Source organism: Chrysochloris asiatica, unplaced genomic scaffold (genome assembly GCF_000296735.1).
Source record: "Chrysochloris asiatica unplaced genomic scaffold, ChrAsi1.0 scaffold00498, whole genome shotgun sequence".
NCBI lineage: Eukaryota > Metazoa > Chordata > Mammalia > Afrosoricida > Chrysochloridae > Chrysochloris > Chrysochloris asiatica.
In genome coordinates, this window is record NW_006409016.1 from 1 (window position 1) to 17,368 (window position 17,368).

The window sequence follows — 17,368 nt, forward strand, 5'->3', positions numbered from 1 at the left end:
TGACCAGGTGGCAGCATTGATGGACTCAAGTGTGGCAGTGGTAGTGAGGTTGGCCCAGGATCGGACATTGTTTCGTTCTGCTGTGCATGGGGTCTCTATGAGTCGGTTCCGACTCGATGGCACCTGACAACAACAACAACAAGGAGTAGATGGTGGGTTTGAAACACTCACCTTGCAATTAGAAGTCCAGTGCTAATCCTACAGTGCCACTCAAGGACTCCACTCAATTGATCATCAGTGTAAAATTATAGGGAAGAAATAAGAACATAAAAAAAATGAAATTAAGGAAAAAAATTAGTAAGAGAGAGTAAGAACCAAATAGAGTTAATGTTACAACAATTTGTACTCATGAAAGTAGCATTTTGTAGCTTATTATAGTGTAATTGTAAGTTTTTAAATCACTTGTTTATGTGTCTGCGTTTATTTGTTAATATCTTTTCCATTTTCAAAGCTTAATTGAAAAATAATACTAATTCATAAGCATTGTGAAGATTATAATGAATTAATTGCAATCAATATTCTAAGTTTGCAGAAATGTCATTTATAAAATTCATCCTTAGAATGTATAAATTATATTAGTAATATTGTACATGGAGAAGTAATAAAGAATGTAAATGAATAAATTAGACATTAGATTTTTAAAAGTTATTGATAGAAGTTGACAAATATTACCACAATATTGTAGCTAAAATAGAAAATTTGACAAAATCAGCCACTATAAATCACTGATAGTACGAAAACAAGAGTGTGTGCTCTTAGTGTGTGCAGACAAAATGACCTACTTTGAAGTATCATTGTGATTGGATAATAATGACAGCTCTGACCAGAGTTCATTGTTGTTGTTGTTGTTGTTATTTTGCTGTGGAATCGTTCTGACTCATAGCGACCCTGTACAGGGTTTCTGAGGCTGTAAATCTTTACAGGAGCAGAATGCCTCATCTTTCTCCTGTAGAACGCGGGTGGTTTTAAACTGCTGACCCTGAGGGTAAATTAACATAGAGTTTCAGTCTTGTAAGCATATTGATGCATGTAAGCTGGGCTTATGAAAAATGTTTTTGTGATAATTAACTGCAGGGATATTTTTATAAAAAATAACACCTTTGTGCTGGAATACTGCACTAAAATCTTATGTTATCACCTCCTCTGATGGTGTCACCTGGTGCAGTCTGAATTCCCTTTACCTCCTTTATGATGTCACTGACATGGCCACATTGCCCCATTTCCTTGACTATAACATGAGCCTATGGGACACTCAGCACATGGGCCCACAACTAGAGTTCAAAGTTCTCCAAGTAGATCTTCTAGATCAAAAGGTACTAGACATTTGTAAAGTATTGACATTCCTAGTCAGAAGGCACACCAGAAACCTGTGACTATTTCAGAGACCCTTTAAATTGTGACAGGATGTCCGTTTCCTCATGACCTTGTCAAAACAGGGTATGAAGAACTGTCTCTAAATGTTAAAATCTACTAGAGTATAAATAATGTCTCATGATTGCTGTAGTCTATATTTCTTTGAAAATAGAGAAGTGGCTTTAATTATCAACTCATTTTCAGTCCTAAGACTTTGTTCAATGTTATGAATGAAATTAGTTGAGCAAAGGGCATCCATAGCATCCATAAAGACATTTACAAATTTTCACTCAGAAGGTTTTTTCCTTTCCTCACCCTCCCATGAATGCTATGAAAATGCCTACTTTTTTTTTTTTTTAAATAATTTTATTGTGCATTGATTGGCCAGGTAGCTGTCTTCACGATTTCTTGGCATAGATAAATGAGCATCTCCTTGTGTGCCTCAGTTTGTTGAAAAACTTCAACGTGTATTCCACCAAATCCTGGAGCCTTGTTTTTCTTTGCCACTACCCTAAGTGCAGCTTGGACTTCTTGCTTCATTACCATCAATTCTTGACCATATGCTTCCTCCTAAAATGGTTGAGCATTGACCAATTATTTTTAGTACAGGGAATGTGCAATCCTTGCATTCTATTTTGGTGCTTCCTTCGACTTCAGTTATTTTGCTGGTGCTGGCTGACTGTGTGCTGTCGAGTCGGTTCCGACTCATCTTTTTACTGTGGATGCCTAGTGGACTCGGACTGCTAATCGTGGGGTTAACCGCCAATCGCATAACCCACCATGTCATCAGGGTTCCTTATTTTGCACATGGTGGTGGGTGGTGATAGTGTGCCCTCGAGTTCTCATAGCGACCCTATTTAGGATTTCTGAGGCTGTAAAGCTTTATGGGAACAGAAAGTCACATCTTTCGTGGAGCGGCTGGTACATTCGAACTACTAAACTTGCATATGGAGTCCGGGTTTGGCACCATAGGATAAGCACCGTACTGCTATCCACAAGGTTGGTAGTTCAAACCCACGAGTCAATCCTTGGAAACTCTGTACAGGATCGCTATGAGTCGGAACCGACTTGAAGGCACTTAACAACAACAACAAACTTGAAAATAGCAGCCCAATTAGTAACCTATTTCGCTACCAGGGCTCCCTTCAATATTGCAACCACAGGCTTCAATTTGCAGAGCAAAATAAATTCATCTCAAAAGAGCAAATAATCGTCATCCATTAGAATTTGGACCGTCTAGTCTCTAAAGCTCCAGTCCGCATATTCAAATTCTTTCCCATGATTTTTCCCCGGTTCCCGCCCGATTTGCTTCAGTGAAATTGTTTTTGTTAAGTGCCGGCAAGTCGGTTCCGACCCATAGCGACCCTATATAAGGTTTCCCAGGAGAGACAGGAGAGCTTGAACTACAGTTCAAATGGTTTGCAGTCTGGCTTATTAACCCACAGGGCAGCACGAGATCCCGCCTCTATTACGTCATTTGGGCACGCCCCTCTCCAATGGCGCCTGCATATTAAAAACAAAAAGAACTTTGGGCGGAGTCTGTGAAAGAATTACATCTTGGCCCCGCCCTCCAAAACAATCGCGTGGCCACGCCCACCTTGATTCCCACGCCTCCCTGTAAACCTACTTCCGGTGACGTCAGTGCACAGCCCCACAGAGCAACAGAGCGGGGAAGCTAACTAAGCGCAATGGAGGATCGGGTGAAATTGATGAAGGCCCTCCTGTCCAGGCACCGGTGGCCCCAGGCGCGTCGGTGGAGGAACCCGATTCCCTTTCCCGAGACATTTGATGGCGACACCGACCGGCTCCCGGAGTTCATCGTGCAGACGGGCTCCTACATGTTCGTGGACGAGACCGTGTTCTCCAATGATGCCCTGAAGGTGACGTTCCTCATCACTCGTCTCACGGGACCGGCCCTGCAGTGGGTGATCCCCTACATCAAAAAGGAGAGCCCCCTCCTCAATGATTACCGGGGCTTCCTGGCTGAGATGAAGCGTGTCTTTGGTTGGGAGGAGGATGAAGATTTCTAGGCCAGAATATCCTGGGGTCTGAGCGGTGCGTCTGGAGAGGGTCCCTGCACTCCTCCACCTCTGCAGTCACCATCTCTGCAGTCACATGCGCTATCCGCTACCCTACCCCCACCCCGCTGCCTCACTCTCCTGACTCTTACCCCTCCCGCATAGTGCTTGCCTTTGTTCCAGAAATAGCTCTTCAGGTCCCTGCTGCTGCTGAGCTGCTGCACCTGCCCCCAGAGTGCTCAGCCACTCTCAAGGACCATCCCAGCTTTTCCTGTGAGTATCTGGACTTGGTCCTGCACTCCAGCTGCAAACTGGGTCCTGTCACACACTGGACAGATCATCCACAGCCGGCCACTGCCCGACCACCAGGCCTGCAACCACCTGCCAGAGACCAGCTTTATCATCACATCCTCTGCATCCCACCCACACACTGCCGCCCTTGGCCTTCAGGATTCACCGATGAGGGACCTGGACTGGCCTTGGCCTCTGGACAATGACTCAGACAGCTCACCACCCCCCTCTTCAGTAGGCTCGACCCCCTCTCCACCCTCAACACACCCGTTCTGCCCCTGCCGGATGACCAGGTGTGCCTGCAGCCAAATCCAGTCACTTCTTTTCTCTGTGGACCAGTTAGTTCTCCCCAGAATCCAGTTCTCTTTTGTATTTGCAGCTGTCTCTCAGATGTGTGTGTGTGTGTGTGCCTTTCCTTCAAAAAGCTGACCCCTGCTCTCTGCCCAGCTCCTCAACACTACCTAGACAAAAGTCTTTTCTTTTCTTTTTTTTAATTAATTTTCAATAAATGCCAGACACTAACTAAAAAGAATTGTTGAGTCTCTGTGAATCTGATGTCTCTCCATCCCTGTCTGTAAAGGGGGTGGGTCCATGTGTTATTCAGAAACTCTTTTCACCCAGACATTCTGAGACTGATGCTTTATAGAACAGTAATTGTCAGGTCCTGTGGTGCGCTGGGGATGGAGAGGCCACTCGTGACCATTCTCTCCCTGAGGAGGAATCTCCTCAGCCCATCAGAGTCACCCTAGGACATGGATTGTGAGCTGCTCTGTCTGACACCATGTGCAGATATGTCAGCTGCCAGGCTTTTTGGAAAGAGTTTCTCATTTCCAAAAAAAGCATCTTGAAGCACTACTTCAAAATTAAGAAAGACTGCATTCTTACACAGATTGTTCCAGGATTTGTGTAACCTGTTTTTTAAAACAGCAAATCCATTTCTAGAATCTCAAATATTTAGATTATATGTGTGGAGGGATGTATAATTATCATCACTGATTTAGGTAAAACTTGGTGACAATAAAGCTATAAACTTCCCAATGTCCAGAAAACATCATCATTCCTTGTCATTTCTTTGCAGTCCAGCCTCTTAGATCTCTGGTGGTGCCTGTGTGTCACTGAGTCGGTTCTGACTCATAGTGACCCTGCATAGGGTTTCTGAGGCAGTAAATCTTTATGGAATCAGAAAGCCTCATCTTTCTGCCGTGGAGAGACTGGTAGATTGGAACTGTGACCTTTCAGTTCTGGGCTACCAGGGCCGCTGTTCCCTTACCAATTGTTTAAACAGAGTTAAATATTCCTACTGATGCAACCTTCCTACAGGTAAGCTTATAGCACAGCACTGTTGTGATTTTTAAAGGTCACACAAGTCTTTGATCTTTCCAAGACCTGAGAAAGATGAATGAATCACACCAGGGTTTGTTTGTTTGTTTGTTTGTTTGTTTATTTGTTTCACTTCAATCTCTCTGCTTATTTGAACAGGTAAAATTTTGCCCCCTCATGTGATTTAGTTTGCTGGACATGGAGCTTGGGTTGATCTAGCTATTTTAGCCAAGATTAGCTGTGAATGAGGACAATATAGAAATCTACCAATTGGGTAACAGATTTCACTTAACTACATTTAGGGCTAAGGTCCTGAAAGGTCAGGTTCTGACTACCCAGCATCCCCCAGGAAAAAACCTGCTTGCTAATACTGACCCAGAGTAACCTGACCCATCTAACAGGGCCTTCCATTTTGTTTAATGAGAAATCACTTAAATTAAAAAAAAAAAAAAATTACCATTATTTCAGAGTCTTGGTGTGATACTATAAGATAAGCACTGGGCTGCAAAGTGGGTTTGAACCACAAGATTGGCAGTTCAAACTCAACAGCTGCTCCTCAGAAACTCTATACAGGGTTGCTAAGAGTTGGTGCAAACTCAATAGCACTTAAAAACAAAAACGAATTTTCAGTCAAAATTTATACTTAGCACATACCATACTTGAAAGAAGCTAGAAGATGAGATGTCCTTCCAGCAGAGTCTGGGTCGTGCAAACAGTGAATGCACTCAGCTGCTAACCAAAGGGTGGAGGTTGGAGTCAATTCAGAGGTACCTTGGAAGAAAAGCCTGGGAATCTATTTCCAATAAATCAGCCATTGAACACTCTATGGAGCACAGTTCTACCCTGACATATATGAGATAACAAGGAGTGGGAATCTTCTCAGCAACAACTGCTTTCTTTTTTAAAATCACCTTCCCAATTTTTTTAAATCCTATATTTCTCTTAAAGATAATGGATGTATAAAAATTCATTTCACATTCAATACTAGAAAGTTGATTGATAAATTTTGATACCGTAGATTAAGCATCATCCCCTATTGAGAAATTTTAAAGTGAAACAAACCTACAAGACTGAAAATGGGAACCAGATGTATCAATGTATAATGAAGTCAACTACAAAGAAAAAGGAAGGAATAGTATAGATAGTGTTGCTGTTGTTAGGTGCCATCGAGTTAGTACTGACTCATAGCGACCTTATGCACAGCAGAATGGAACACTGCCCAATCCTGGGCCAACCTCACTATTGTTGCCACTTAGACAATCCATCTCGTTGGGGGTCTTCCTCTTTTTCTCTGACCCTCCATCTTACCAAACATGATATCCTTCTCTAGTAACTGGTCCCTCCTGACAATATGTCCAAAGTATGAGAGATGAAGTTTGGCCATCCTGGCCTCCAAGAAGCACTCTGGCTGCACTTCTTCCAAAATGGATCTATTGGTTCTTTTGGCAGCCCATGGCACTTTCAATATTCTCCTCCAACACCATAACTCAAAAGCATCAATTCTTCTATGGTCTTCCTTATTCACTGTCCAGCTTTTGCATGCATATGAGGTTATTGAAAATACCATGGCTTGCATCAGGCTGATCTAGCTGACACCAGTGTGCGGATAAATCAGGTGCAAGACTTTTAAGAAAAGGTTTTCTCATTTCCAAAAAGCACAACTTCCACATTAGCACAAACCATCACACAAAGATCATGAGTGAACAGCTTTCAGAATTTCATCTCCCTCCTTATTTGGCTAACCAGAAGAATGAGAGAGGCAGCTTTATAAAAATGTGTTTGCATTTCTTGACTCACAAATATTTAATTTGTATGTATATGTGTAGAATGCATAACTGTGATCATTAATTTTGGTAAAACTTGGCTGATGACCTGTAGGGATGAATCTCCTCTGCCCACCAGGATGATCCCATTCACTCTAGAATATGAGCTGATCTGGCCATGGCCATGTGAGGAGTAGTCAGCAGCAAGATGTTTTGGAAAGGGTTTCCTTATTTCCAAAAAGTACCCTGAGAACACAACTCCCAAATTATCACAAAACATCTTACACAGATTGTGAGCGAACATCTGTCCAGATTTTCTATAACACACTATTAAGGGAACCAGCACAATGAAACAGGTCTTTTTTTTTTTTTTTTTTTTTGGTAACTACATTTACATTTAAGGGTCTCTGGTAGCTTAGTGGTTACGAGTTGGGCTGCTAACCTCAAGGTTAGCAGTTTGAAACTACCAGCCGTGAACTCAATAACACTTAATTAGAATAAAATACACATCTTATGTCCTGTTTAGGTCGATAGCATTCGACTCATTTTTTAGGATAATTAGTATATATTATACAAAAGAGTTGCTCTAAATGTGATATTCCTGATTTTTGTAACAGAAGCCCAGCATTCGGTATTAAGGATACAATTATATACAATGGGCATTGAGGCAAGAGAGAACAATTTGTGTGTTCAGAAGTAGAGGCCCATTATGTCACTAGGTACACCATGGGCTCTGAAATTCTAGCTAAGTTGTTCCCTTTGATCCTGTCATTGTTGTTGTTGTTAAGTGCCACCGAGTCGGTTCCAACCCTGTATAGGGCTTCCAATGAGCAACTGGTGAGCTTGAACCACTGACCTTACAGTTCAAATGGCTTTGAAGTCTGACACCACACCAGGACTCCAAGATATATATACTATAACAACACAGCAAATTATTACACCTATATGGTAATTCCAAAGATTTTTTGGAGTTTTCAGTACAATAGTGGAAAGACCATTTTACGTTTGGGAAAATAATTCTGTTTGGGTAAAGTTAATGTAATTTAATCTATTTCCAAATGAAATAAATCAACTCAACAAAGGGAGCGCGGTGACTGTGTAGGACAAGTGCTGGACTGTGAAATACAAGGTTGGCAGTTGGACCCCACCAAATGCTTCACAGGAGCAAAATAAGGCTTTCTGCTCTTGCAAAGATTTACAGCCTCAAAAACCCTATACAGAGTAAGTATTGCCGAGTCTGCTTTTCTGCATGTCCAACGCAGAGAAATTAATCCTGAGAGGAGCTCTGGTAGCGTAGTGGTTACGAATCGGACTGCCAATCTCAAGGTCAGCAGTTCGAAACCACCAGCGGTTCCTTGGGTGAAAGATGAAGCATTCAGCTAGCGTAAAGATTTACAGCCTCGGAAACCCTGTGCAGGGTCCCTATGAGTCAGAACTCCACAGTACTTAACAACAACAACAGGGGCAATGGGAGATTAGAAGGAAAAGGAAGACACAAGACACATACAAGTTAAGTGAAAGTTGGGACCAGGATACTGCCAACCCAGAACTGGTACAGCAGATTTATTTTATACCCATCTCAAGCGCAGGTGCTTGGGGCAGGTTAAAGAGCACATGCAACACCTGGCGTTGTTTGTACATGCAGTAAGCGGAACTCTATCAGAGAAATGTAACTTGTGGTAGCTAGCTAGAACATAAATTAGATACAGCTAAATGTTTGTGCAGAGTGAGCTAAAGGTCATGGCTGTGTACAAGTTCCTTGTTCCTAGGGTCAGCTTTGCAAAAACCCAAGGGGCAGCCAGATTTGGGTGCAGCCCAAGTTTCTGGACCACAGCTGTTCAGTTGCAATCCTTTGGTTAAACTACCCCCAAGTCAGAGAACTTCGGCTCAGTCGCTCCCAACACACTATGAGTTGAAACAGACTGTTATTAAGTGCTGTCAAGTCGATTCTGACCCCTAGCGACCATGTATAAGATTTCCAAGGAGCAGCTGGTGAGCTTGAAACACTGACCTTGCAGTTCAAACGACTTTGCAGTCTGACGCATTAGCCCGCAGCGCCACACCAGGACTCCTAAAACAGACTGGATGGCACGTATTAACAGTAAAACAAAGCAAAACAAAAAGATATGAAGGGGCCACCGCCATAACCCTCCCCAGTTCCACAGGCCTGCCAAGCTTTACACAGGCCCAGACCCCTGCCTGACCATTTCTGAGTTGCTGCTGTTCCAATGCCTGCTCCCTGTCTGTCACCTGACTCGGGAAATTATGGTGTCGCTGTCCACACAAGAGCCAGAAGCTAGCTGACCAGATGTGAAATTTCAGGGAATTATTCCTTTTCCTGCAATAGTTGGATTTATCTATGGGAGCTCTGGTAGCGTAGTGGTTACGAATCGGGCTGCGAACCTTAAGGTCAGCGGTTCGAAACTACCAGCCGCTCCGCGGGAGAAAGATGAGGCTTTCTACTCCTGTAAAGATTTACACCCTCGGAAACCCTGTACAGGGTCGCTATGGGTCGGAACCGACTCGACGGCACTTAACAACAACAACAACATGTGTCTGAAGGAGTCCTGGTGTGGTGTTGTGGGCTAATGCGCCAGACTGCAAAGTCGTTTGAACTGCAATGTTGGTGGTTCAAGCTCACTAGCTGCTCCTTGGAAACCCTACATAGGGTCGCTAGGGGTCGGAATCGACTCGATGGCACTTAACAACAACAACAACAACACATGGCCGAAAAGTTCAGATGGAATATCTATATAGTTATGGCCAGATTGACTTTCTTGGGTTTGCTGACACTATCTTGAGGACCCATCCATCACCGGTACCCCATCAAGTGGCTACCTGTTCGCGATTCAGGAACAGAAGACAAGAAACCAAGGGACTGAAACTTTTAGAGACACGCTAAAAATAATTGATCGGGTTTTGCCCCTGTGAGTGATCTAGATTGTTTTCCTACTGAAAACATGAGTTCAAAAACACCTACGTTCTTATGGCATATCTGTGTGGTGAGTGAGTTCTGTTTATATTTTATTTTTAACCAAAGTTGGTTTTAATTTATAAATATTTTTGGACTTCTCTTCATAATCTTGCTCTGAAATGGCGAACAGAAAGCACAAGTATCCGAAGTTTCTTTTCAGGTCTACCTACATAAATATGAAGAATAAATGTCTCATAAATGATAGTACAGCTATAAAATTTTTATAACTCACTGCAGATAGGTCTCTTGTAATACAGTAGTGAATAATTGTTAGCAGGACTGACTGTGAGGGTTGGAAATGTAAAGGTAGACGTTTTATAGCAAGGAGGGGCGTGATGAACTTTTCAGCCTAGAACAGAGGTCCCTGGAACCATCAAAGGAGAAGAGCGGAGAGCAGGACCCTACCCAGAGAAGCAGTGACGCCTGAGATGGAAGCAGAGATGATGACGTGGAGAGATGGAGCAGTTGGGGACTTTAGACACAGAGAGAAAGAGGGACTGTGTGCTGATGACTGGGGGGCAGGCTTGTAGTGTATATCCTTTGGAGGGGATTGCAACCATGGCAATGAAATGATATACGATAGGATGAATGTAAAACTAATGTTCTCCCATGTAAACTACCACATAATTCACAATAAAACATTAAAAAAAATTTTCTAACTCACTGAGCAAACTGTTTACTTTATTCAATTAAAACTCATAGCCTAAAAAAACAAAAACAGGAAAGTCGGTGAGTTGGTGCGGAGTTGTTCTCGGCCCGCGTGGTCATGCTGGAATGGATTCCTCCTCATCTTCCTCCGTGGTGGGTTTGGGCACTGTGGACCCGCATTTGCAGGATTTCATCGAGGTGGAGACACAGAAGCAGCGCTTTCAGCAGCTGGTGCACCAGATGATGGAACTTTGTTGGGAGAAGTGCATGGACAAGCCTGGGCCAAAGTTGGACAGTCGGGCTGAAGCCTGTTTTGTGAACTGTGTTGAGCACTTCATTGATACAAGCCAATTCATTTTGAATCGACTGGAACAGACCCAGAAATCCAAGCCAGTTTTCTCAGAAAGCCTTTCTGACTGATCTCTGCATTACCTCATTGGAGAAGGAAGGTAGTTCAAGAAATGAAAAGCTGTTGATGGGATGGTTGAAGAGAAGGCTATGGGGAATTGGGTTCTACCTTTTTTCGCTTTGGGAATGTTCTGTCATCTGAGAATAAACAAAGACCAGTTGTGTGTTTGTGTGGTTTGAGGGTTATATATGTATTCAGTTGTGTTTTTTATGCTAATCTTATGGAAATAATTGACAGATGAATGGAAGACTCTACCAGAATGTATATCATTCTGTGTGGGACTGTGCTTTTTGTCAAACTCCCATTAACTGCTTCCTGTACTCTGAGAGTAGAACTGCTTTCTATAATTTGATAGTGGGACCACATAGGTTAAAATCTGTCATTTGTGTGGATATATTTCAGATATCTGGGGAGATTGATATTCATATTTGTGTCAGAACAGAGAGCCATGGAGTGGGGAGAGTAATTTGGTATTTTAATTGTAGGCCTCCTTAGCTAGTGTTTGAATGTCAGAGCTAGGAGGAAAATCTGTGGAACATTCAGACTGTACACTTCAGCTTTCTACATTCTCTCACTCTCCATACTATAATTTACTTAAAGACCTCTATAAAGGGTGGTCTCAGGCGGCTTGAGAGTCTAGAGGCCTTTAGTTAACATAATTCCCATAACTGGACTGCCACAAGGAAGAAGTTAACTTTCCCTGTATTTCAGGGTACAGAAAAATCAAAGATGTGCCGAAATTAGTCATGGAAATTTAGGTCAGTCAGTAACTAACAGAGGTTTCAGGTAGAGGTGCATGCCTAATGTTAATCAGTACAATTTCCATTTACTGCATTCTTTTGATTACTAAAATAAAAGTTACAAGATTAAAAAAAAAAAAAACCAATAAGATGCAATGTCTCTGACAAATACAATTTCCACAGTTGTTGTTGTTAAGTGCAGTTGAATAAATTCTGACCAATAGCAGCCCTGTACAGGGTTCTTGAGGAGCAGCTGGTGGGTTTGACCCACTGACCTTGTGGTTAGCAGTCTAGTGCTAATCTTACAACGCCACACCAAAAGTACCATTTCCATAGTTGTTGTTGGTTGTTAAGTGCCATTGAGTCAGTTCCAACCCTGTATAGGGCTTCCAAGGAGCAACTGGTGATCTTGAACCACCGACCTTGCAGTTCAAACTGACCTGGCAGCCCAGTGCCACAGCAAGACTTCTATTTCCATAAGAGCATGTCTTATCATCTTTCAACAAAAACATGAGCTTTTTAAATTGTTTCCTTCCTCCTCTTCTTGCCCTCTCTTGCACAGTACCATAACTGGGACATAGAACATTTCTTTCACACTCCTTTCTCACGCTACAACTCCTGGGGGTTGGTGGAGGTAGTTGAGGTCTCAAAGTATGGCAATAGCACTGGAGAAGACAAAATCAAATATTATAATGAAATTTGCAAAGACCTGCAGTTAGAAAACCAATAGGGGAGAACATGCCCAGCATTTGTCAAATTGAAAGAACTAAAGAAAAAATCCAAGCCTTGATATGAAACATTGAAGGATTCTATAGGAAAAATATTGAACTATGAAGAAAGCATCAAAAGAAGATGGAAGGAATGCATGTCACAGTACCAAAAGGAAATGGTTAATGTTCAACTATTTGAAGAGGTAGTATATGATCAAGAGCCAAAGGTGCTTACTGAAGGAAGAAGTCACTGAAGGCATTGGCAAAGAACAAATCTATGGGAATTGATGGAACATAAATTGAAATCATCCAACAAACTGATGCAGCACTGGAGGCACTCATTAACTCACCCATGCTAAGAAAATTGGAAGACAGCTACCTGGTCAACTGATTGGAAGAGGTCTATATCTGTGCCCATTCCAAAAAGAGGTGACCCAATGTAATGCAGAAATCTTCTGATAACATCATTAATCTCACATACAAGTAAAATTTTGCTAAAGATAGTTTTTAAATGGCTGCAATAGTATATAGACAGGGAGCTGCCAGAGGTTCAAGCTGATTTTAGATGAGGCTGTGGAACGAGGAATATCATTGCTGATATCAGATGGACATTGGCTGAAAGTAGAGAATACCAGAAAGATATTTACCCGTGCATTATTGACTACACAAAGGCTGCCAACTGTGTGAACCATGAAAAGCTATGGATAACATTGCGAAGAATCGGTATTCCAGAAAATTTAATTGTGCCTATGAGGAACCTGTACATAGACCAAGAGGCAGTCATCAAACAGAACAAGGGGATACTAAAAGGTTTAAATTCAGGAAAGGTGTGTGCCAGGGTTGTATACTTTCACCATACTTATTCAATCTATATGCTGAGCAAATAATCTGAGAAACTGGATTATATGAAGAAGAAAATGGCATCAGGATTGGAGGAAGATTTATTAACAACCTGCAATATTCAGATGATACAATCTTGCTTAAAGATTTAAATCTCTTTAAATCTTTAAGAGAACTTAAAATACTTACTGATGAAGATCAAAGACCACAGCTTTCAGCATGGGTTACACCTCAAATGTAAAGAAAACAAAAATCTTCACCACTGGACCAATAAATAACATCATAGTAAGTGGAGGAAGGATTAAAGTTGTCAAAGATCCACCATCAACACTAATGGAAGCAGCAGTCAAGAAATCAAATAGCATATTATTTCATTAGGCAAATTTGTTGCACAAGACCTCTTTAAAGTGTTGAGGAGCAAAGATATCAGTTTGAGGACTAAGGTGTACCTAACACAAGCCATAGTATTTTCAATAGCTTCATATGCATGTTAAAGTTGGATAATGAACATGCCTTTGGGTTATGGTGTTGAAGGATAGTATTGAAAGTGTCAATGACTGCCAGAAGAACAAACAAATCTGTGTTGGAAGAAGTACAGCTAGAATACTCCCTGGAATTCAGGGTGGCCAGACTTCATTTCTCATACTTCAGACATATTATCATGAGGGAAAAGTCCCTGGAGAAGGATATGATGCTTGGTACAATGGCGAGTCAACGAAAAAAGGAAGACCACCAATGAGATGGATTAGCATGGGGACAGTAGCAATGGGCTTAAACATAACGATTATGAGGCTGGCGCAGGCATGAGCAGAGTTTTGTTCTGTTGTGCATAAGATCACTGTGAATTGGAACCAACTTGATGGCATCTAACACCAACAGTTCTCAATAGGGATACCCAGAAGTAGGAAACTTCTCAGCAGCAACAACAACAACTTCAAATTTCATCAGCTTTTCCTGTATTACTTGTGAAATGACATTTTAAAGACATACATTATCTTTAAAACAAGTTGTTGTTGTTGTTGTTGTTAAGTGCTGTTGAGTCGGTTCCGACCTATAGTGACCCTGTATAGGGTTTCCGAGGAGCAGCTGGTGAGCTTGAACCACCGACCTTGAAGTTCAAACGGCTTTGCAATCTGGTGCATTAACCCACAGCGCCACACCAGGACTCCTTATGGGGCTGAAAAAGAATAGTGAAGGTGAACTTTAAAAACAAAATAGTGCTGCTGAGAAGTTTCCTACTTCTAGGTATCCCATATATGTCAGAGTAGAACTGTACCCCATAGGATGCTCAATGGCTGATTTCTTGGAAATAGACCACCAGACTTTTCTTCCATGGTACCTTGGGGTGGAATCCAACCTGTACCTTTTGGTTAGGAGCTGATTGCATTCACTGTTTGCACCACCCAGGGACAACTAGAAGTTTTCTAATTTCTTTCAAGTATGGTGTGTGCCAAGTGTGAATTTTGTATCTATTGACTAAAATATTGGTAATTAGTTAAAATATTTTAAGTGATTTCTCATTGATCAAAATATTGTTGTTGTTGTTGTTAATTGCCATCGAGTTGGTTCCAACCCATGGCTGATCCTGTATAGAGTTTTCAAGGAGCAGCTGGTGAGCTTGAACTGCTGACCTTGTAGTTCAAACCCACTTTGCAGTCCAGTGCATTAACCCACAGCGCCACACTAGGACTCCAAAATAAGAGCCCCTGTTAGATAGACCAGGCTACTCTGGGGCTGGGTCAACATTAACAAGCAGGTCCTGTTCCTGGGGGATCCTGGGCAGTCAGAATCTGACCTTTCAGAACCTTAGCCCTAAGTGCAGGTAAATCGAAACCATCACCTAATTTGTATATTTCTATATTGTCTTCATTCCCAGCTAATCTTCAGCTATTCATCAACCCAAGCTCCATGTACAGCAAACTAAAGGACGTGAAGGGCAAAATTTTACCTGTCCAAATCAGTAGAGAAAGAAAATGAAGTAAAAGAGGAAAAACAAAATAAAACTCTGATATGATTCATTAGTCTTTCCTAGGTCTTGGAAATATCAGACAAACTTAGAAATGAGAGTAACATTTCACTGTGTGACCTTTAAACATCACAACAGAGTTTTGTACTCACTTGTGAATCATCTATGTTGTTATTGTTAAGTGCCATCGAGTTGGTTCCAATTCATAGTGACCCTGTATAGATTTTCTGAGAAGCAGCTGGTAAGTTTGAACTCTTGATCTTGCAGTTAGCAGTCCAGTGCTCATCCTATAGAACGATACCAGGAACATCTATTGGGATAGTTAACTCTATTTGTCCAGCAATTGGTGAGGGAGCAGTGGCTTTTTACAGTACTGGAGATCGAAGAGTCTGAACTGCAGAGAAATGACAAGGAATGATGACATTTTCTGGGCATTAAGGAAGTTTATGGCTTTACTGTCCGAAAGGTCACAAACCATTGGTTTACCTAAGTCAATGATCACAATTATACCTACTCTCCCCCGCCCCCACCTGCAATCTAAATATTTGAGATTCTAGAAATGGAAATGCCTTTTTTTTTTCCCCCCCAAAGAACCTACCCCTCTCGTTCTGCTGGTTACCCAAATATTGGGACAATCTGTGAAAGAATGATGTGGTCTGTCATAATTTGGAAGTTGTGCTTCAAGGTGCTTTTTGAAAAGGAGAAAGTCTTTTCCAAAAAACTTTTGTTTTTATATGCTGTCAAGTCAGTTCTAGCTCATAGCAACCCTGTATAGGGTTTCCAAGGAACGACTTGTGGATTTGAACCACCAACCTTGTCCAGTGCTGATCCTGTAGCAATACACCAGGACAGGTTGCTGACTCATTCTCACATGGCCTTGGCCAGATCAGCTCACATCCAAGACTTAGGGTGAATGGAACCATCTGATGGGCTGAGGAGATTCTTCCTCAGGGAGAGAATGGTCACGATTGGCCCCTCCATCCCCAGCACCACCGCAGAACCTGGCCTTTACTGTTCTATAAAGCATCAGTCTCAGAATGTCAGGGTGAAAAGAGTTTCTGAATAACATATGGACCCACCCCATTTACACACAGGGATGGAGAGATGTCAGATTCACTGAGACTCAGTAATTCTTTTTAGTTAGTGTCTGGCATTTATTGAAAATTAATTTAAAAAAAGAAAAGACTTTTGTCTAGGTAGTGTCGAGGAGCCGGGCAGAGAGCAGGGGTCAACTTTTTCAAAGAAAGGCATACATCTGAGAAACAGCTGCAAATACAAAAAAGAACTGGATTCTGGGGAGAATTAACGGGTCCACAGGAGAAAAGAAGTGACTGGATTTGGTTGCAAGTATGTCTGGGTCTTGGTGGCCATCTGGCAAGGACAGAACAAGTGTCTGAGTGGAGAAGGGGTGGAGCCTGCTGAAGAGGAAAGGTTGGTCCCTTTTGGGGGTTGGCAAGCTGAGGCAAGCAGTGGAAGCCAGCTCAGGTTCCCTCAGGTCAAGTTCAGCAGTTGGTGGGATGCCAGCAGTGGTGATGTAGACAACAGCGCAGGTCTCTGGCAAATGGATGCAGGTCTGGTGGTCTGGCAGTATCTAGGCAGTGGGTGGTCTGTCCAATGTGTGACAGGTGCCTAGCTTGTAGCTAGAACTCAGGACCAAGTCCAGATGTGCACGGAAAGGGATAGCAAGGCCCACGAGGGCGGTGACACTCTCAAGAGACAGGCTCAGTGGCAGCAGCAGAGACAAGGAGGGCTATTTCCGGAACAAAGGCAAGCACTACTCGCCAGGGGCAGGAGTCGGGAGAGAGGAGGGGTGGCGGGGGCGCAAGCGGTCAGCACCTGTGAATGCCTTGGTCTTGACGGCAGTGACTGCAAGGCCCTCAGGGACCTCTCCATGGTGGCGCAGGGCCCTGACTCTGGGTGTCCCCGCCTAGAAATCTTCATCTTCCTCCCAACCAAAGACCCGCTTCATCTCAGCCAGGAAGCCCCGGTAATCATTGAGGAGGGGGCTCTCCTTCTTGATGTAGGGGATCACCCACTGCAGGGCTGGCCCCGTGAGGCGAGTGATGAGGAACGTCACCTTCAGGGCGTCATTGGAGAACACGGTCTCGTCCACGAACATGTAGGAGCCCGTCTGCACGATGAACTCCGGGAGCCGGTCGGTGTCGCCATCAAATGTCTCGGGAAAGGGAATCGGGTTCCTCCACCGACGCGCCTGGGGCCACCGGTGCCTGGACAGGAGGGCCTTCATCAATTTCACCCGATCCTCCATCGTGCTGGTTTGCTCTGCCTGGCTCTGCCAAGCTCTGCCAGGCTCTGCAGATATGGTACCCAGGCGT

At 42.9% G+C, this 17,368-nt stretch overlaps 3 protein-coding genes and 1 pseudogene across 3 annotated transcripts; 3 read left to right on the plus strand and 1 right to left on the minus strand.

Annotated features, from left to right (window-relative positions):
• The first annotated feature begins 3,041 nt into the window (after positions 1 to 3,041).
• LOC102812644 (protein FAM127C-like) lies at positions 3,042 to 3,383 on the plus strand. The gene has a single exon (XM_006877434.1). It carries the CDS (start codon positions 3,042 to 3,044, stop codon positions 3,381 to 3,383), a length of 342 nt encoding a protein of 113 aa, XP_006877496.1.
• A 102-nt stretch (positions 3,384 to 3,485) lies between these two features.
• Positions 3,486 to 3,868, plus strand: LOC102816474 (annotated as a pseudogene).
• A 6,625-nt stretch (positions 3,869 to 10,493) lies between these two features.
• LOC102813027 (mitochondrial import inner membrane translocase subunit Tim8 A-like) lies at positions 10,494 to 10,787 on the plus strand. Its single transcript, XM_006877435.1, has one exon. It carries the CDS (start codon positions 10,494 to 10,496, stop codon positions 10,785 to 10,787), a length of 294 nt encoding a protein of 97 aa, XP_006877497.1.
• A 6,172-nt stretch (positions 10,788 to 16,959) lies between these two features.
• LOC102813417 (protein FAM127C-like) lies at positions 16,960 to 17,301 on the minus strand. Its single transcript, XM_006877436.1, has one exon. It carries the CDS (start codon positions 17,299 to 17,301, stop codon positions 16,960 to 16,962), a length of 342 nt encoding a protein of 113 aa, XP_006877498.1.
• Between the last annotated feature and the right edge of the window lie 67 nt (positions 17,302 to 17,368).

Coding starts and splice junctions, on each gene's coding strand:
- LOC102813417 (XM_006877436.1), bottom strand. CDS start 17,301: ATGGAGGATCGGGTGAAATTGATGAAGGCCCTCCTGTCCAGGCACCGG.
- LOC102812644 (XM_006877434.1), top strand. CDS start 3,042: ATGGAGGATCGGGTGAAATTGATGAAGGCCCTCCTGTCCAGGCACCGG.
- LOC102813027 (XM_006877435.1), top strand. CDS start 10,494: ATGGATTCCTCCTCATCTTCCTCCGTGGTGGGTTTGGGCACTGTGGAC.